Here is a 22,144-nt window from a genome sequence, read left to right on the forward strand (position 1 = left end):
AGAGTGGGATTTGGCAGAACGTTAAGAAAAGAGGACTGGGCACTAAGAACCAAGACGATAACTCACACAGGAGTATTTCTGAAGATTAAATCCACTGAGCACCCTGCCTCGTGCCTCTCAGGGCTCTGTTTCACGTGATGAATCCCTGTAAGGGACTTGCCTTCCTTTCACATATTTTTCTAGTTAAAATTTATTTAGTAGGCAATACAAGTATATCATAAACATTTTTTCAAAAGTTACCAAAAAGGAGATCTTGAAAAGTCTCCCTCCTGACCAACTATCGTCTCTCCAGCTGCCCCTCCTGAGATACTCTATAAAACCACATTTCTGTAAACTGTTTAAACTTTTTCTTCTAATTCTGATTGGTGTTTCCATGATTTAGTGATTCCTAACTAAACACCTGTAACAGGATAGGATTCTCTTGGTCACATCCCCGCAAAAAAACAAGTACTCTACAATCTCGGCTGGACTTCGAGATGCAGACGGGAATTAGAAGTTTAAAAGAAAAAGCCTGGATCTTACCTTATTTCCTTTTTATAAGATAGGATTTTCCTCTTTATGCAGCCAAACTTCTGTTGTCAATTAACTTACCTAATGAATGTCTATTAAAACACGCACACGCGTGCACGCACGACCCTACGTACCTGCAGGTCCTTTATAATCTAGCAGCTTAAATCAGGAAAGCAAAATTGAGCAGACGCGTATTAACAGACTATCAGGTAAAGCTGTGGTCTCCAAAATGGCTCACGTACCCTAAGGCAGAGCGTAAAGCAATCTTTGGCATGCAGGAAAAAATCAGAACTTGCTTACAATTACTTTTTACTTCTTTCTTTCAAAGTTTATACTGTGGGGTGCTCTAACACACAAAAGTAGAAGGGTACATGTATAACATTTTTTTTTTAAAGATTTTATTTATTTACTTGACAGAGAGAAATCACAAGTAGATGGAGAGGCAGGCAGAGAGAGAGGGAAGCAGGCTCCCCACTGAGCAGAGCGCCCGATGCAGGCCTTGATCCCAGGACCCTGAGATCATGACCTGAGCCGAAGGCAGTGGCTTAACCCACTGAGCCACCCAGGCGCCCCATGTATAACATTTTTAAAGACATACTCAGTGTGTCTTTAAAGTGCATACTCATAAAGGAGTGCATACTCAGATACCTTCTGCCAGTGAGGGTACAGAATTAAAAAAGTTTTGAGAATTAAAAAGCTCAGTATATCAGGTGTTAATTTCTAAAAATAAATACTTTATCAAGTTTCTAAAGTATACGAGGGGCTAATTTGAGTGAAACAGAGAAAACAAATTATAAAAGGGACAGATCAGTATTTGGCTGGGCTATACATTTTTAGAGACAAAAGTAGAGAGCTCATTTTTTGATATGTGGTTCTTTTTAACCATATTCCTGCTATGAGTTATTGAAAATGAAGTGTACCACGATTAAGGAGATGGGCTCTGAACCCAAGGTCAGGTTCATATCCTGACTCCATCCCCTACTTGGGGAGGGCTAAATGGCACATTTATAAATGGCCTTGTTCAGTGTCTGGCACTTAAGCTGCCAACAATGTTGATCATTATTATTAAATAAAAGGAGCATCATTTAACAAACATTAGCTTTCTACAGAAACTGAAATGAAACAGCAGAGCCATGTTTTAATTCAGCTTCACCTTTTGGAAAGATGCTTTTTGGGTCCAATTGAAATGTATTTAAACACATGGAAGCTTTTTGCCTTCTTTTTTGTATTAAAAAAATTCCCTCAATATCACTCCCATGAACTATTTGGTCTTGGAACAGCTAATGTAAATTAAACAATGTCAGGCCCTAGCCAAACGGATACGGGAATAACTGTATACTGTATATCTTCTTGGCTTCACTTTCATGAGGAACATGTGTTTACATTTTGACCTTTTGTCTTTTTTTTTTAAATGCAGAGACATTTTTAAACAGCAGCAACTGGAATGATTTTTTTTTAAGTTTCCAAACATATTAAGTTACACATGGCAGTGCCCATTGCTGAAACATTTGTAAATGTTACACCAACTGTGTTTATAGTTCTGATTTTTTTTAGATTGTTTTGTTTTCATATAAGCCATGACCTAAAAAATTTAGCTCAAATTCTTTCCACAAAATAATTACATAATGGAACAATCTGAGTCATTTTGAATTTCTGAAATACAAAACTCGCTCCCATAAAATAAAGATAGTGATCAGCATCATAGCGAGGTTTCTATATGGTTTTCTGTTTTTGTTTTTTACTATTTCAACCATACCTAAATAGTATGGATAAAACTGAGAGGACTGTAAGAATAGGACCAAGAACATAGTGATAATCCGTTCAACTCAGAAAAATCACTGCACTCTGTTTTTCTTTCCCATTGTCCGTCCTTAAGCAATTGACATAAAAATAAAGCCAGTATTATATTTCACTACAACAACAACAAAAAAAATCAAAGAACAAAAAAAGTGGTAATTCCGAAGGTAAGAGTACAAAAGTACTTCTCATTAGCCTAGGCTTTCAAACTGTAACTACCACCTTGATGGAAGACAGAGAGAACTTATATGTAAGTTAATATCAATAATGTAAGGGTTAGTGCTATGAACAGACCAAAATCAACTAAACTGGGGCAAGGAGCTTCCAGGGCTCTCAGCTGCCCCACCTACTGAATGAAAGAGATTACATGTACTATCTAGAAGACAGTACCTGACAAAACTATGTTTCCTAAGTCCAGAGATGATAAACTTAAGAGAATAATAATTTTTTTCTTTAAAAAAAAAAAAAAAGGAAGGAAGGAAGGAAGGAGTTGGCACCCAGTCGATATTTCTGCAGTGAATAAATGAGTGAGTGAATGAGCACAGCATTCTCCCTTCAACTTTTCATACATCCCTTCTGCTAACAGGCCACCCCAGGTCCCAGCCCCGTCCTGGTATCAACGAGTGTAGACACCACTCAGGGGACCCTGCAGACGGCCAAACTCCTTCACTGAATCCCAACCTCCATCACAGGCTTTTCTCTAATTGCTATTACCCTCATTAAATGACTTCTTAATGGGTCACAAATAAGCTTCTCATTGAGGAATTCAAAGGTCTCTTGTTGGTATTTACACAGCTAAAAAAGAAACACATTTGCTTTTCTTGAGGCAGCTAGAAACAAAATCTTGACAGCTGGAAATTTACTGGAACCCAAGGAACGAGATTTGCAACAATAACCACCATTAAATATTTACTCCTTCCCACCCAGACACAGCACATCACTGTAGGTTCAACCTCAAATGGAAAGCTTATCACTGTCTTACATTAAATAATGGCAAAACGGTTTGACTTTTAAGACAGGTAGACAAATTAAAGTATCCTTCACTTTTTGTTCACGTGTTTTTATTCTATGAACTCTTCAAAGTATAAGTTAGTCAAATAACCTTCCACAAGTCCCAACTGATGTTACTCCTCTCTTCTTCCTCCCTCCCTCCCTCTTCCCCAAGCCTAAGGCTAACTGATGGGTAAGAGTTTGAGAAAGAACACTATTTCAAGTCCTTTGATTTCCCTAAGTTATTCACTTAATACTACTATTAAAATGAATAATGTTCTTCACTGTTCTACTCTGAAAATCACAATTACCATCTAAACTCAGTATTTCTAAAATCTTCTCTATTATTGTTTTATGCTCATAATTAAAATAGTGGCTTCAATATTTTAGCCATTGTCATGAATGATGTGATTCCGGTTTGGAGGATTCAAAAGTACGATATAAATTTAAAACTTACAATATAAATTTCTAATAGTCAAAGACCATAAAGCCTCATTAATTATAAAATTCTGCAGCTCTTAGCTACAAATTACAAGCTGAAAGGATGTGGGTTTTATTACCATGCAACATAACTTCACATTAAATCCTAAGTGGGAAATGCCACGTAAGCTCATTTCCTACTTCATTTCTCTAAAAAGTGCAAACACGAGATTCATTTCCACAAAATAACAATGAAATTGCTATTCTGCAAGAAGTTTACACTTCTGAAACGTTTCATGTTAATGAGATCATTTGTCTTACACGGAAACAATGCTGGCTATGTGCACTGGTCCTGAGGCCCTTATAAATATTAATTCATTTATCCACTAACAACCTTACGAGGTAAGGATTATTAGTATGATAATACGTCAATATGCCAAGCACAGCGTTTCATACATGAAGGGAAATGAACGTTGTCTGACTTTCACGAACATTTTCAAGCCAATGAAGTGTACTGAAGAGGGGAATGAAGAGCTAACAATTGGCTGCTTTGTCTCCTCATCATCTCTAGTAGGCACCAAGAGAGCAGGTTCTTAAGGAAGAATGCAGAGATAACAGGGAGCCTAATAAATCAGCCAAAGGAGCACTTCATTAGAGCTGGGATTACTGCCCAAAAAGTCAATTGGCCAAAGTGTTTCATACTCCCGGTTTGGGCACGGTGAAGAACATTCGCACAGCAGGTTCTTTGGGAGCCAATATATCTACTGCTGGGACTCCTTTGGACAACTCATTTCAGGAAGACCACATAAACCACTTCAGAGAGCTCAACTTCTGAGCCCTATGCTTCAAGTTCCAATGAAGCTTAGTTCTTCTGATGCTGCAGCAGAGATAGAGAGATAAAGAATAATTTGCTCATAATCCTCTAAGAAAACGTCTTAGACAGGTGACTATTCTTCTAATTGCTCCTAAAGTAACCAAGTCTTCTCATGAAAGAAATTTTTTTCTCTCAATCTCCCCCGACCACCCCCACCAGCTCCAACTTTCCAATATTTTGTGTGATTTTAAGGATCTCTTATAAATTCCCCATATTCCCTTTAAATTGTAAAAAAAAAAAAAAAAAAAAAATCAAGATTTGACATAGGTCAGAATTAAGAGGATTAAGTCATAGTGTGTACATGGTGAATTTCTATAACTTTATCTTGACATGCTTGCCTTATAAGGTATTCTGAATTTCGGATGTATCCACTTTGAACTCTGGATGTTTTTTTCCCCCACAATATGGAAAATTAGTTCTTCTGTATTTTATATACAGTAGCTTCTTTTTCTTCCAGTTTGATTGCTCTTCATGTACCCACATGTAATTTAATTTTTTTCTGACCACTTGTCAATTTATAGGGGTAATTTGGAATTTTATTTACTTCGTTTTATAATTTCAGCAATTTCACTAAAGAAATTATTGAGCAACACAAGATCTCACAATGATGCCTGCATGAAACCATTAATTACAATTCCACTCCAAATTAGTACTGATCCAACTCTTTGGCCTGCAGTTAACCCTTTGAATATATTCTAAGCCTGGGGACACTACACGTCTGCAACATGTCATGCTTTACTTGCTTTCCCTTGGATGGGGATGAGGGAGGCAATCTCCACTGTAGTTTCTTTCAAAACTTAAACAGTTCCCTGGAAGGGTTATTACCATACGTCATTATCATTCTAATACCTAAAGGCAGCCCTTTTAACCAGAATTGATAGCAAACTGAAATGAACAGAATTAATAAAATTAGAAAACAGGAGAGAGATTGGATAGCTACCCGTGGAAAAAGGGATTCTCTGCCCATTTGGCCCAGTGATATCAATGGCCATGCTACCAGACCCTAGCTCACTTATTTGATTCCACCACTACACTGAGATCAAGGTCATATGCTGGATCCCCACGTGAGTCAAATGGACAGCAGTCTCACGGTGAAAAATTTGCCCAACCTCTCATAAATACCATCACTTGTCCTAAAGGGATTCATGAAAGTGAATACAAACCAATCCATGCAAATTAATCACCATTGCTGGAAAAATAACCAGGAAAACCCGATCTGTGAGTCAGTCCATTGGACAAATTTCATTTAGGATGAACACTCTGATGGCCCTGAGTTGGTCAGATGTGAGTAAGAAACTACTTTCTGGGGGCGCCAAGGTGGCTCAGTCATTAATGAGTCTGCCTTCCGCTCAGGTCATGATCCCAGGGTCTTGGGATCGAGTCCCACATCAGGCTCCCTGCTCTGCGGGAACCCTGCTTCTCCTCCCACTCTCCCTGCTTGTGTTCCCTCTCTGTGTCTCTCTGTCAAATAAATAAATAAAATCTTAAAAAAAAAAAAAAAAAAAAAAAGGAAAGAAAGAAAGAAAAGAAAAAAGAAACTATGCTCTGCTACTTACTAGTCCCGTGTAACCCTGGACAAGTTCATTTTTCAGAGTCTTATAGATAAAACACATCAAAGGTCTCAGGTAGAGTTTGACACAAAAGGGATGCTCAAGTAATGTTGGCCCCAGCCCCTCCCAGACATAAAACCTGGGAGTCAAGAGCTGAGGGACGGAGCCAGGCTCTGGAACACACCTGTGTTTCAATCCCAGTTTGGAAACACACTAGCTATGAAACACTGGGCAAGTGACAGCCTCGTCCTTCTCACACAGCTGGGATAATGAATAAGAGCATTTAGGTAATGCCTAGCACATGGCAAATGTTTTTTAAATGTTGCTAAGACAAAGACATTACTATCATCACTATCTGTCGATCAGTGTTTCTCACGGTGTGATCAGAGAACTATGAATATCAGAATGACCTAGGATGTCTGTTTAAAAAAGAGGGGGCACCTGGGTGGCTCACTTGTTAAGTGTCTGCCCTCAACTCAGGTCACAATCCCAGGGTCCTGGGATCAAGCCCCACATGGGGCTGCCTGCTTGGTGGGAAGCCTGCTTCTCCCTCTCTCACTTACCCTGCTGTGTTCCCTCTCTTGCTGTGTTTCTCTCTGTCAATTAAATAAATACATTAAAAAAAAAAAAAGACCCCATGTCCCACCTTCCCAACCTATTCAAAAAAGCTCTTCAAGAGCAGTGCCAGGTAATACTCATTTCTAAATCAGACTTCCTTGAGATGCATTCTAAAATTTTAGAAATTAGGGACCCAGTTGGTTTTATCCTGGGTCACAGTAAATTAAGATTTGTCTTGTAGTACTTACTCTTTACTATGCTACGCTAGGAGAATTACCCAGGATCTGATGTTTTCCTATTTTGGCTATTTTTGCATCTAAACATTAAACTGATAGGTTCACTTATAATTTTTTCCCCCAACAGCTCTATTCTGACTTTTCCTCCCTCTAGCCAGGAGCCAGCAAACTATGGCCTTGGTCTGACCAATTTTGCACAACCCCAACTTCCAGAGGAAATACGTGTTTAAAATGTTAAAAAAAAAAAAAAAAAAAAAAAGGAATATTCAATGAAGATCATATATCGTTCACAGAGCCTAAAATATTTACTATCTAGTCCTTTACAAAAACGTGTGTCAACCCCTGGTAGCCTATACTTTTTTGAAACTGCAAGTCTCAACACAATTTACATACTTAAAAAATAATGATAATAAGTGAGAATTAATTAAAATAGGAGAGACTCAATAGATATTTTCTAATGCACATAATAGAGGGACGTACCATTAACAAAGTCTGTTATATACGCATATACGTGTATTGGATAATGATCAAATTGTATTTGGCTGTAGTCAGAAAGTTTTAAAGTCCTTGTGGGTAGGGGTGGGAAATAAATAGCGCAATTGGCTAATGAGTATTCATTAAAACTCACACGGAGTAATTTTTACAATAAAGGTGCCTTGGAGAACATAAAACCATATAAAACGATCCCTGCTGTTTAGAAGTTAATGGCTTATTCATTACAAAATGGAAATAAAATGTTTTGTGTACAATCTACACTGTTGTAAGGAGAAAATGTAATCATCAATGCAAAGTACTTCCAAAGCATTCTACTACAAAGAAAATAGTTATACTAACAATAAATCATATCAAACACATATAGGGGTTTTTGGTTGTTTTTTTTTTTAACCACCTCCCTTAGTTCCTAGTTTCCTCCACCTGGGAAACAAGTCTTTTTTTTTTCCTTTGTGTGTGTGCAAGTGCATGTACGTAAGTGTGCGTGGACGTGCCAGGAGCATAAAAGAAGTATTAGATGCTTCTGCCCTTTCTGTGTCATCTGTTAATGGCTTCTCCTTCCCCTCTATTTAAAGTATGCCTTCTTTTCCCTTTTTCTTAGTTCTAGCAAGGAAAGCATTTGATTAAATTCTTGTGCAAAAGGAAAGTGTAAGACTATGACCATCTTATCCCTGGAAACACTAAAAAGTCTAAAATAAACATTTTTTAAGTAACGGTTTTCCTTTTTATCTTCATTGAACACTGATGTCCAGGGTTTTTGTGATTGTTTCAGACAAGCTAAAAATACATTAATTCTAAAGCACATTTCAACAAATTTGCAAAGAAAACACCTTCCTAGGAACCTACTCAAAGAAATGACACCTTAAAACGTTTTCATTATATGCAATACACTGCAGACACACAAACCACAAGCAGTGTAAATAAATACAGACTGGTGCAATGCTGAAATGCTTGTTTGTCTTCCACCACAAAGAGAAAACACTTGCACACCATGGTATTTTAGCTTGGGATGCCATAAAGATGGGATTTAGGCATGTGGTGTAAATACAGGAGGCTGTGACTGTGTGTGTGTGTCTGTGTGTGTTGGGGAAAGAGGGTTGTAAGCAGAAGGGGTGGGACTTGCCAAGATCAACTATTGCAGAAAATTCCTTTTTCTTTCTCATTCATTCTTTTTAGCTTGTGTCTGGCACAATCCTTACAATTACTCACTGACTTTTCATTCTAAAGACAACCAACAAGCTTTCAGAACTTCCTACAGGGATTTTCACATACTTTTTTTTTTAAGGCACCAAATCATTGACTATTTGTTTTAAATAAAAAGCAAACCATTAGCCCGTTTCCTCATTCCAAAGACCCCATGAGTTGCAGGCTAAACACGATCCTTTGTTGTATGTCCAAAAATAACACAACGCGGTATTGGTAAATTGGAAAATAACAGATTACTCTGCTTCCAAGAACGTCAAAGTTATTGCCATAAATTTTGTTCTGCCCCAAGGAGTCCAATTTCATGCTCCTTTTAGTGAATATACAGTCCTAACGACAGCAAAGCCAATCCAATTGAATACCCTTCGCCTTTTCTCTTTGGGCACTCCATTAATAAATACAAGAGCGGCAAGAGGATGCCAAGTGGGCCAGTTTCCTTTACGCACAATGGTATCCGAGCCGCGAAATCTGTCCACCCACAGTGACAGCTGTCTTGGATGCCCACCCCACACCGCTGGTCCTCTGTCCGCCTGCCCACGACCAGAGGGGTGCACCGGGACCGAGAGCCTTAACCTCTCGGCGCCCCACCTCCAGAGGAGGGAAAGAGGGGGAGGGCACGACACGAAAGCAGAGTAGGAAGGTGGGCGAGTGGGAGAGACAGAAATGGATGCTGAGGAGGTGGGCGAGATGGGAAGGTAGGGAAGGTGGCGAACGCGGGGAGAAGCGGGTGAACAAAGCTGCGGGGTTCTAGAGCACAGGGGCAACGGCGCGGGCGAGCGGGGGCGCGCAGGGGGTCGGGTCCTCACCGTTGAACGCCCCGGCATCCGCGGGCGCCTCCTCCTCCTCCTCCTCCCCGTTTTCGGAGTCGGTGTGCATGGGCTCCTCCGCGAAGTTGACCCCCTTACTGGGGGTGCCGCCCCCGGCGGCGGCGCCCGCGTCCCCCCAGGTCCTGCCCTCATGGCCGAAGCGCGCGGCGCCTTTGCGCTCGTTCTCCTGCTGCAGGCGCGTGAAGTGCTGCAGCGCGAACTCCAGCAGGTCCGCGGGCTGGTGCCTCAGCACCTCCACCGTGAAGCCCTGCAGCAGCTCCGTCAGTCCCGCGGGGATCTCGATGCTCATCCTGCCTGCCCCGCGGCGGGCGCCTGGGCGCCGCCCTCGCCGCCTCCCTGGACCGGCCTGCGGCCCCGCGGCTGCCAAGCGAGCGCGGACGGCGCTGGAGGCGCTACCCGCTGCTAGCGCGGCGCTGTGGGCCCCGGCGGCCCGGCTGGCCCGGCCCGCGGCTCCCGGCGCGCGGCTGCTCCGTGCGGCGGCGACGGCTGAGCGAGCGCGGCCCCGGGAGGGCTGGCAGCATCTCCGGCTCCTCCCGCTCCCGCCGCGGCCGCTCCTCTCCCCACCCCTCCCCCGCGCCGGGGCCGCCCCGCCCCCGCCCTGCCGCGCCGCGCGGGAGGGGGCGTCGGAGCGCGCCCACGTGACCCCCGGAAACCATGGCAACCTCCGCCGGCGGGCGCCGCGCACCGCCTCTGGGAAGGTTGCGGTGCTGAAGACGCCGGCGGGCGGCGGCTGGCTGACGGGAGCCGCGCCTCCGCGCGCGCCGGGCACGGGCCCGGCTCGACACTGCCCCAGGGGGCCCCCAGGCGCGCCCTGCCGTCCACCTGTCCGCGCCTGGGGGCGGGCGGGTCGCCCGGCCGAATTCCACAAGTCAGTCAGCACGGCGAGCCGCGCGGAGCTGCAGCCACGCGATTGGCCCCGAAACTTCAGCCTCCACCTCGGTAGCGGCATTTTCTTTTCCTCCGGGAATCGAGTTGCATTGTTAAGTGTTGGCAGTGTCTTTTGTTCAAAGTCCTCTGTGCTACCGGTTTTGTTTTGGACAAAAAAATAATAGCCCATCCTTGTGACACCTTTCTTTCTCCTTCGCTGCATTTTACCCAGCCTTTCTCCATACATCCTGTTTATGATGTTTTGCTTTACTGGTACTAATGCGATGCACTTACTACTATTTATTAAGACAAATGCACCATTTATTATGAGGCTCTTCAAACATGATAGTGCAGCAATTTGAATAAAATGTCAGAGTCAAGACGGAGGGTCCGATAGTAAAAAACGCTTTGCCTGATGAGGCTCTTATTATTTATTTTAAAACTTTACATTACACTTGGAGCTAATCGAATTGTATCTCCAAAATAGGTTACTTAACATAAAGAGAAATGGAACTAGAGACGTGTGCCATTAGTGTAGACGTCCTTGTTTTTAAAATGAGGCTTATTCTGCAAATATTTACAATTTTGAATTAGATTGCTTTTTACCAAGTAAATGGTTTTTTAAAACAAGTATTTCATTTTCTACAATGACCATAAAATAAATGGTCATAAAATAAATAAATAAAATTGTAAAGAACAAGCTCAATTATTCTGATTTATCTTTCCAATCTTGGAAAAAAAAAAGAGTACATACATGACTCAGGAAATTCAAAGCCTAGAAATCGAGATATCACATTTATAAAAATTATCTTTGTAGTAATCCTTTGCTTATAATCCAGCTTGTAACTGCTCCATTAGCGAATGTATTTCTTGATTTCTGTTTCTTAATCAACCTCATAATAGTATATTGTTTTTAATTATAGTAAAGTACTTCTACAATGCCAGGCACTGTAAGCAGTAAGGTTTTATTAAATGTCATGATCCTCATAGAGGACAATATTAGTCCAACTCTTTATCATGTAAGTGTTCTATAAACCATATAAGCATTATTATCTTTATAGATCCAGTAATTAAAGTGGATTTTCATTGTCTGCTTTCATTTATGATGATGTTTTTATTAAGATTAGCTTTGCTCACATGTGTCAGAAAATGCCAACTACAGTAGCTTAAGCAAGATAGAAGCTTATTTTTCTGTAATGTAAAGGTAAGCAGGACTGGTGTATGGTGGTTTCATGATCTTCAGGTATGCAGGCTCCTTCTAACTCATGGCTCTGTAATCCTCAGGTTGTGGTCCAGAATTGTTGTCCTACCTTCAGTCATCTCATTCATGTTTAAGCCGGGAGAAAAGCGGGAAAGAAAGGGATTCCACCCTCTCCTCCTTTCCCACATCTCCCATACACACACACACACACACACACACACACACACCTCTCAGAATGCTTTCAGGAATTTAAACACACCAATTCCTCGTATACTCTCTTGGCCAGAACTTAGTCAAGATGGCCACATTGTGATGGATGCTGGATTGCATTTTCCAAAGGTGACTCCAAAAATATCTCCTGTCCCTTGTGTTCTTCTAGAGTGTGGCCTTGCCACTCTCCCATCAAGGGTTGAAACCTTAACTCCCCTCCTCTTGAATCTGGATGGGTCTGTGACTGCTTTGAAAGAAATCATGTCAGGATGACAAGAAGTAGCCTGTTCTGTGATGCCATGCCCCAAATCCTAACCCACAGAACCTGTGAGCATAACAAAAAGGTTGTTTTAAGCCTCAGAGTTTTGGGATAATTTGTAACACAGCAATAGGACTGAAACACATAGCCAAAAGGAAAGCTTGGGAATGTAGTCTTTATTTTGAACAGCCATGGGCCAAGCAAACATTTGGAAATTGAGAACCTGTTCTGGGGACAATAACCAGTGTCTGCCAAATGGTTAACACTCTCCTCCAGGAATGACAGGGAAAAAAAAAGAGCTACTTTTCCAAACATTTACAAAACCGTATTTCAAAGTAGCATATTCTGTGTTTCAGAGTAGTTTATTGTTGTTATTGTTGTTATTTTGTTTTTGTAGATTTACTATATGAGGCAAGGTGCATGGCTCTGTCATCAATGGCAATGCTAGGGGCATACGGCTGTCATTTCTTTAGGGGTTTAGAAGTGAGTCAGACATGAATGCGTAATGGGATTAGATGACCTATGTGGTCTCCCATTCTGGGATATTCTACAACAGTATAATATTAAAAGAAGACATGTGGGATTTAAAACATCTTTGCAAACAGCTCTCTGATAACAAGTTTTATTTGCGTCAGTTCGTTAATCAGTAAACATGACCTGAAAAATTAAAGCTTGATCCTGCTAAGTCCTATTATGTTAATATTGTTCTCAGAACCAACATTCACTTCTAAACTCCTATTCTGGCTTTTATTCCCTACCCCGTATCTATTTGGGTTAATATGGTGTGATTTCCTTTGCTTTCATTTTCGGAATATGTCCTTCCAAACCTTGGAGGGCAGTAACAGTGGCCTATGGGGACTATTTATCTTTGGATTCTCAAAAAACATCACTGAAATTGATTCTTTGGTTGTTGATTTACCAAGCAATTTTCACTAGTTTCTCAGAGAAGCTGAAGCAATTGCAAAAGAACTCTTAGAGTTCAGCATTGGAATCAAATAAGAATGCTACCAAATTTGTGTTCACTCATGGAACATAAATAGATATTGGACAGAGACATCAATTTGTTTATATGCAGCCACCAACACAGGACGACAAGCCATAGGTTATGATGGAGAATCGTAACTGTGAGCAATCAATCAGACAGCATTTCTTGCCAATAGTTACTAGGTATTCTGACCACGTCTCTTTGGCTAAAGAAATATATACCTGTTCGAGGCAAAAAGACAAATGGAAAGGACATGGGGGGTTGTGCCTACACAGAGCCCATGCTAGCTGTCTCTCTTAGTTTTATATACCTTTACCAGTTCAGTACCAGCTATGGTTTCAGTGTCTCTAGTTCATATCCGGAAGAGAGGGAATCCAGTTAATTTGGTCTTGACCATCCAGTGGATGGGCTGGCCTTGCATGAGAGTTTCTCTCCTGATTCAGTCCATGTGGCCAGTGACATGCAGGATAAAGAAGGGGCTGGGTAGCATAAATAAACACGTACCAACACCTACGTCTTCAGCAAAAAGTCCCAAACATGGACACTGCTGGTGGCATAGGTACCTTCACGACTTAGGAAAGATGGCCACTTCATAGCCTGGAACTCTTGGAAATGTTTGGGCTAAGACTAAATAAAATGATTCATGTCTAGATGCAGGTGTGTACCCCCAACTTTTCAGATTCAGTAGGTCAGAAGTGGGACCTGAGGATTTGCCTTTCTGTCAAACTCCTCGGGGATACTTCTGCTGCAGGTCTGGGGACCACACTTGGGGACCCACTACACTCGATTCTCCCAACAGGGACCTTATACTCATACTGAGAAGACAACTGCTTGAAGTAACTTTTCTGCTTAACATCAAAGCGTGAGTTTTTCTCTGGCTAAATGGAACCTAAATGCAACTTCATTATTCTGTTCTCCTTTAAGAAGTCTTGTACAGCTAAAGAGATTCTCAGAAGTAACAGAGAATATATTCTTAAATGCTACAATTCATAAATAGAATATGGGTTTCCTCTTAAGGATAAGGTCGGGCTCACAAGTTTATCTCTGCTTCCTAAAGCTGCACTGAAACCGTGACTAAAGGAATGGGGAAGATAAAACAAAATTATAAACTCATAAGGACAAAAGAAGAGAACTATAATAAAAATTTTAAATGATAATAAAAAATTTAAATTACTTAGCCTTAAAAAGGAGGGGAATTCTGGCGTACACTACAATATGGCTGAACCTTGAGGACATTATGATAAGTTAAATAAGCCAGTCAAAACGTTAAATAAGCCAGTCAAAACAGACAAACACTGTATGACTCCACTCAAATGAGTAGTCAGAGTCATAGAAACAGAAAGTAGAATGGTAGCTGTCGGGAGCTGAGGGGAGGGGGAAATGGGGAGCTGTTTAATGGGCAAAGAGTTTCAGTTTTACAAGATGAAAAACTTCTGAGGTTTGTTGTGAATATGAGTGTACTTCACACTACTGAACTTGAACTATAGACTGAAAAATGGTTAAGATGATAAACTTTGTTATATGTAATTTACCACAACTAAAAATTTGTTTAATTATTTAATTTTTAGAAAAGGAACAGGAAGGGGCACCTGGGTGGCTCGGTTGGTTAAGCATCTGACTTCGGTTCTGATCTTGGGGTCCTGGGACAGAGCCCAGTGTCGGCTCCCCATTGTGTATCTCTCTCCCTCTGCCTCTCTCCCTGCTCGTGCTCGTTCCCTCTCTCAAATAAATAAATAAGATGTAATAAAAGGGAAAAGGAACAGGAAAAGAGACAAGAGCAGATGAGAGTTGTCTACTAAAATTTTGGAACTAACTTAGCGAAGTGTGGAGAACACTGGAGCCTAAGCTTGGGTGAGGGCTCAGTGAGAGGAAGCCAGTGAGTAGCAAGATCACATTTGTATCACTGAGCGCAAAAGCTCGGAATCTGGAGACAGCAGGTGCCTCTGAAAAGCAATAAGGAGCAAGGATTAATGAAATGTTACCAGCTGGACTGGTAACACCTCTGGCCCTCCTCTGCCCTATGTAGGCAAGTAACTGTGCTCCTTCATTCCCAGCTGGAGGTGGAGGGGCTCACTTGAGATTTGCACAGCTGATTGTGGGAGATCAGATGTGGCACTGAGGAGAAGGGATTGATTCTAATTTGGTGAACTACTGATCAGTGGCCTCTTTCCCCCTATGGACTCCCTAAAGTACACCCTTCCAGGCAGGAAATCGGAGGATTCCTTTTGAGGGAACTGACCAGCTCAGGAGTCAAGACATACAGATGCTGACATTCGAGAGCCCAGTTCTCTGTCTCTTCACCCTATTTTGAAGTTCACCAGTCAACACCCTCTACCACCCCCACATACCTCACAAACATGAATTCAGCAGGAATCATCAGATTTCCAAGAAAAACTTTTAGTATGACACACTGGGACCAAAAAGAAATGAACTGAAAAGATAAACTCAGAGAAGTAAAGACTGTAGTGAAGAGAAGAAAAATTCTGAAAGCACGTTACTATCCTTTACTACAGTAAAGACTGTAGTGAAGAGAAGAAAAATTCTGAAAGCACACTACTATCCTCAGATATACAATAATAACAACAAAAGTAATTGTTAACATTCATTTATGTTAACATTTATTCATGTAAACATGAATAGATACTAAGCACTTTGTATCTATTAACTCATTGTTCACGACAACCCTATGATGTGTGTACTACAACAATGCACATGAATAAACGGAGACACAGAGATGAAGTAATTTGACCAAGAGCACACAGTTTGTAAATGGTATTGGGATGAGACCCCAGGCAGTCTGGCTCTATAGCCAATATTCTATAAATGAAAGGAATAAGAACTCCTAGAAATTAAAACTTTGAAAGGAAAAATATAATCCATAAAATGGATCAAGATAAAGGTGAGGACACTTAGCAGAAAATAAAAGAGAAAAATCTAGAAAATGAAAGAGAAAATAAGAAAATCAGAATTGACTCAGAAACCATGATATCTAATGATAGGCGTTCAAGAAAGAAAACAAGACAAGGATAAATGGAGAAAATTGTTAAAGAAATCATACAGGAATTTTCCCCAGAATTGAAGGATGTGAGTTTCTAGACTGGAGGATCCCATGCACATGCCCATAGGACAATAAAGAAAAACACCCTCAGCAGGCTTATAATACTAACATTTCAGTATTTCAGAACACAGAAGAGTATAAAAGCTTAGACTATCATCAGACTTTTTAGCAGCGGCACTGGAAGCTAGAAGACAATGGAACAATATCTTGAAAATACTAAGGGAAACTTATTTCCTACCCAGAATTCTGTATCCAGCAAAATTCAAGGTAGAATAAGGGTATTTGCAGATATGTCAAGTTTCAGAAAATATAGACTCCTATTATCCTTTCTCAAGAATTGGAATAAGGGACACCCGGGTGGCTCAGTCAGTTGGGTGTCTGCCTTTGGCTCAGGTCATGATTCTAGGGTCCTGGGATAGAGCCCCACATCAGGCCCGTGCTCAGCCTGCTTCTCCCTCCGCCTGCCACTCTCCCTGCTTGTGCATGCTCTCTCTCTGACAAATAAAATCTTAAAAGAAAAGAAAAGAAAGAGTTGGAGTAAGTTTTATGAAAACAAGGAGACCGCCTGAGGAATAGGAATATAGAGGATCCAGCAAGGGACAGGAACTAACATCAGCCCCCACCACCACATCAACCGGCCTATTTGCACCTGGACTCACATATTCTACCTTCTGCCTGATAACTCAGAGGGCTGAGCTCTAACTGTGCTCTATCCTGTTCCCTCTGACCGATGCAAGTAAATTGCTTCTGCAATGGCCACCTCTCTTGTCAGTCATCATTGTTTCCCTTTCCACTGAACCGCTCAGTGGTGAACAGACTCTAGGGGACCCCTGATTCTTGACCCCTGTTTTTCAAGCCCTGTAGAATCCTCTTCCCTGAGTGTGAGTGGCCCTTCTTGCTTCCTTCTAAGCAATATCATCTGGCAAGAGTGAGGGAATTTTGCACATGAATTAAGATCCCAAAGCAGTTGGTTTTGAGTCAATCAAGGAGTTTATCCAAGGCTTGATGTAATCAGCTGTAAACTCTGTAAGGAGGAACTGGGGCCTCCCTAATGGGCAGGGAGTTTCCTTGCTAGCTTGAGGAAGTAAGCAGCCATGTGAAATGCTTTCTTCACTTCACCACTTTTTCTTTGTTTTTCTACCTCCCTGACCACTTCTCATTCTCTTTTACTGGATATCCCTTATCCTCCTTTCTGCCTCTAAACGTTGATGCATTCCAGATAGCTCGTTTTTTCACGCTCACTCCCTGGGTGCCCTCATCAAGTGCACTGGCTTTAAATACCATTTATATGTGCATGATTCTCAAATGAATGCCTCCAGCCCTAACCTCCTCCCTGAACTCCATAATTCCACGTCCAACTGCCTCGAATTGTTTAAAAGGTACCTCTGGCTCAGCATGCCCAAACCTGAAATCTTTATTACTAGTTCTGCTCTATCCACAGCGCTGAGAACGATGCCTGGAACATAGTGGGCACTCAGTATTATTGAGTAAGAAGAACGAAGGAGGGGGAAAATAAAGAAAAAAGTTGTGGGGGAGGGCAATGCATGCAGAAGAAAGACTAAGGCAGTTCTTAGGATCAATGTGAACAAGGACCTGGGCCAGCAGCTGTTTGCAGATCTGGAGATCAACCAGGTCCAAATGAAGCAGGAAATCAAAGACATGCAGAGGGAGATTGCCAAGGCAAAAGAAAGGCACTGGTCAATTATCTAATGTGTTTGATTATACTGAGAAATACAACACCTTTGGCAGAGAGCTTGGGAAATGAATAAAGGATAGTTTCAGAGAAAATCAGACAATTAAAGAAAACAGCAGCACAAACCACCCCAGGGAAAACAGGAGGTAGAATAGGCAAGGAAATAAAATCAAAGAAGCCTAGAAGGCTCAGCCCTGAGCAGGATTTATGGAGTCAGAACAATGAGAACAATGAGAACTGATACGACCATAAGGTATGGTTTGACCAAGTTGCGCAGAAAAAGAGAAAGAGAACAATGTGTGTCTGTGTCTGTCTATGTGTCTCTGTTGCAGGAGGATAGAATAAGAGCACTAAATCCTGACGTTCCATAGCAGGAAGTCAACAGAAATGTTTAAGTTGGAGAGTCCAGAAATAGTAACATATATATATATATAATTTAGAAATATGTCACTAACTAGCAAAAGAAATAGCTTAGATAATTGAAAGCCATTGCTTCTGGGAAATGGGAATGATATACACATATTTGTTCAAGACTATGGATTTCTACAGCAGGTATTAAGTTAAAGGAATCCCCATGTTTCATGGAACTCTATTTCTTGGCTCAAGAGACCACATGGCTAAGATTTTCTAGTTCCTGTTTAGTGGCCCGTCTAATGGGAAGTCCTAAGCCTGCATCTTCAAGTTCCATGAATTTTAGAAATCAGTTGTGCTTGGGGCATCTGGGTGGCTCAGGGGGTTAAAGCCTCTGCCTTCAGCTCAGGTCATGATCCTGGAGTCCTGGGATCGAGCCCCACATCGGGCTCACAGCTCAATGGGGAGTCTGCTTCTCCCTTGACTCCTCCCTCTCATGTTCCTTCTCACTCTCTCTCTCTCTCTCAAATGAATAAATTTTAAAAAATCTTTAAAAAAAAGTTGTGCTTAAGACTGGTGACCACTTTTTACAAGAAGGACCTTAAAGGTATTTATTTGCTAAATATCCTGTCTATTATTCCACTTAGTTGAATATTTGTGAAACTTTCTTTTGTTTTATTATAGTAATCTTGTTCTACTTTCTTTTCTTCCTTTTTTTTGTTTTTTAAGATTTTATTTATTTATTTATTTGACAGAGAGAGAGAGAGAGAGAGAGAGCAAGCGCGCAGGCGCACAAGCAGGGGGAGCAGGAGAGGAAGAGGGAGAAACAGGCTTCCCCCTAAGCAGGGAGCCGGATGCGGAACTCGATCCCAGGAGCTGGGATCATGACCTGAGCCGAAGGCAGAAGCTTAACTGACTGAGCCACCCAGGCACCCCTTTATTTTCTTTTTTTGTTCCTTATTGTCTCTCTCCAAGTTAGTTACTCCATCATCACTTGTGAAATTCAAGAACCAGGATTCCCTGGTGTCGAATTCTCTTGCTAATCCACATCCCTATGGAATGGAATGTTCCATTTTTGCTTTTAGTCCTCTTAGAGCTAGTGTGTACTTTATCTGAAGAACAGTTGGCCCTTTACCCTGCTTCAGGGTCATGGTATCTTGTTTGTTGAACTGTACGGCCTCATAAATTCTGTTTGGTCCTCTTGCCAACAGAAACAAATTACACGCGTATCAAAGCAGAGGGGGATACTTGGGGTGTTTACACTACATTTTATTTACCATTTCAAAGGTAGATCTTCTACATCCTCAAGGCTGTTTTATAGCACAAGTTCTAGAATTTGTAAAAATCACATGTAACCCAGGCCTAGGTAGCAAACATAGAGATAGGTATCATTCTCGGTAGTCTCAGGCTCATGTAGATCTTTTTGTGCATGAATATTTTTGTTCACCCGTGACCAGCCCTTGGTGGTATCCTTCTGCAGATGACTCCAAAATCAATTATATTTTTAGTTCCGTCTTCTTTCTTAACCACCAAATCCATAGTTCTGTTTGCTGGCTGCTGAAAGACTGCGTGTTTATGTTGCCAACACCTCTAATTCGTTCACCAAATTTTTCAGAAACAAAAATTAAGCTCTTCTCCCGCAGAATTGTTCTTCCCCCTCTGTTCTCTGAATCTGCAAATGGCAGTCTAAGTCACTGACTTGGACTCACAGCCACTGTTGACCTTTGCCTCTCACATTCCCAAGTGGGCTTGTCGTCAAATCCTGTTGATTCTATTTCCATGGTGACTTGCTGACACTTGTCCTGTCCCTGCCATTCCTAATGTCACTGTCTGTCTTAGTCTGCTCATGGCCACCATAACAAACTACCATGGACTTGGTGACTTGAACGACAGCAATTTGTTTTCTCACAGTTCTGAAGGCTGGAAGTCAGATCAGAATGCCGGCATGGTCAGGTGAGGTGAGGACTCATCCTGGCTTGTAGATATAGCCCCCTTCTCTCTGAGTCTCATGTAGCCTTCCCTCAGTCCATGCACTTGGAAAGACTGATCACTCTCCTTTTTCTTATAGGACACTAATTTGATGGGATTAGAAGCCAACCCTTATGACCTCATTTAACCTTGATAACCTTCCCAAAACCCTATCTCCAAAGGCAGTCACATTGTGGGATGGGGCTTCAGCATACACATTTTAGGGTGAGACATTTCGGTTCCTAGCACTGCACCAGGCTGGATCTTGCTGGACTGTTGTCTTCCAATTCACCTTCTTGTCTCCAATTTTTCCCACTTCTAGTTACATATTATTCTGAGAAATCTTTTTCTAGCTACGTTTCTGTTTATGTCACTTCCTACTTTAAAAAAAAAAAAAAATCCCCACCTCCAAAGACTTTTTGTTTCCCAGAGAATAAAGGCAAACCTCATTACCTTGAAATTCAAGGTCTCTGATCATCTGATTCTAACCTAATTTCCCAGTTGTAACTCAGAGTCCCCATCATACCATTAATAACACAACCAACTGAAACACTGCCTTTCTCAACATGTCTTTCAATTTCCTGCCTCCAAACCTTTGCTTACTATATTTGCCCCACTTGGAATCACTCATATTCACCAGGTTAAAAGTCCTGCCTCTTGGCCAAAGGCTGCCACCTTCTCATGAACACTTCTTTGATACCCTGGCCAGAAGTAATCAATCCCTATTTTGTGTATCATTTCATACTTTATTTTTTATTTGTGGGATTTGGGGGTCTCCCTCTGGAAAATCGTCTGCTGGCAAAAATGGGTAATGGCCTGGCTTGTGCAGAGTATAGCAGAGTCCCTTGAACTTGACACCTGAGAACATTCAGTGACTACTTGTTGCTATGAACCATGAATCTATTAATGGGAATTATAATATTTCATAGTCAAATTGACATAAGATAGCATTTAGATTAGTGATTTTCAAGCTATGGTAATTGGAGCCATATTCTATACCATACCTCAGGCTTTGACAAAATATTTTATTTGAAGAAAGGGTTTTGTTGCCAAATACTTGAAACCATTGATCTCATTCAACTCCTTCCTTCTGTAAATGAGAAAAACGAGGCCAGATGGAGATTAAAAAATGACATTCCCAAGGTTTCCCAACTATTTAGTAGCAGAAACAGAATCAGCAAGATATATATAAACTGTATCCATTGGAAAGACTTATTTGTAGAGCAGCTTAGCGACCTCATCCTTTAAGACATTACCCTGCTGTTGGGAAAATTAAGATAACATCTGAAATGAATCATAGTAACTCAGTGAGGGCACCTAAGGTTAAATCTTGTTAAATCATTTCTTCCAGGCACTGTCTGGTACTTCAAGACTATGAAAGATTTTGTTTTCTAAGGAAATGTGTTGTTCACCACGGATCTAATAGCATAAGCCGGTTGTCTTAAAGTGTTGGACACAAGCTACAAATCATACAAACTCCACAAAATGTAAGTATTGAACGAAAATTTGAGCATATAGTATTCCCCATAATATCTCAGAGACTAGATCGAAGTAGATCACGCAGTCGTTAGAATACCGAATTCATTTGCTACTCGTGCTTGCTGGCACGTCTGATGGTAAGATTATAATTTCATTTCTAGCTATTGCTTAGTATTTGATTTTTTTTCCATTGAAATTTCTTTTAAACCAGGCCTTTAAGTTCCCAAGGTTTCTGAAAAATGAGAAAGGATTAAAGGAACATGGAAAGCTACCAGAAGTATTGTTTCCATTGCAATGTGACTTTACAGTAGTAGTTCATGCTTCAAGAGCAGCTCAGCCTGACAAGCCTTATCTATGTATTTAAATAGAAGCTGCCACTTAAAGAACTAAGAGCTCTGTGAAGCATGCCTTTTTTGGCATGTGATAATCCGGGGAGGATGGGAAGCTATTGGCAAGAGAGTTCATCATCAATAAGAATAATAACATGTTCAGGATGCCGCTTCCTGAGCCAATTGATGTGTTTAGATCTGATTTCCTATTTTTGGAGCGCATCCCAAAGAATCAAAAATATTAATGCTGAGAGTTGCATGAAGCAAAATGAATAAGAAGAAGCCTT

General features: G+C 41.2%; 1 protein-coding gene and 1 pseudogene across 2 annotated transcripts in view; one reads left to right on the top strand and one right to left on the bottom strand.

Annotated features, from left to right (window-relative positions):
* Positions 1-10,011, bottom strand: part of PRKAR2B (protein kinase cAMP-dependent type II regulatory subunit beta) — a 90,761-nt gene extending 80,750 nt beyond the window's left edge. The window contains exon 1 of one of the 2 annotated variants that reach the window (XM_059170827.1): positions 9,437-10,011. In XM_059170827.1, the coding sequence (XP_059026810.1) occupies positions 9,437-9,746 (310 nt within the window). In that variant the 5' untranslated portion in view covers positions 9,747-10,011. The remainder of the gene's footprint in view (positions 1-9,436) is intronic. The other variant, XM_059170829.1, reaches the window with a different exon arrangement.
* Positions 10,012-10,119: 108 nt separating this feature from the next.
* LOC131829249 (actin, cytoplasmic 2-like) overlaps positions 10,120-22,144 on the top strand; it is a 38,074-nt pseudogene continuing 26,049 nt past the window's right edge.

The sequence above is a fragment of the Mustela lutreola genome, chromosome 4 (genome assembly GCF_030435805.1).
Source record: "Mustela lutreola isolate mMusLut2 chromosome 4, mMusLut2.pri, whole genome shotgun sequence".
NCBI classification, from domain to species: domain Eukaryota; kingdom Metazoa; phylum Chordata; class Mammalia; order Carnivora; family Mustelidae; genus Mustela; species Mustela lutreola.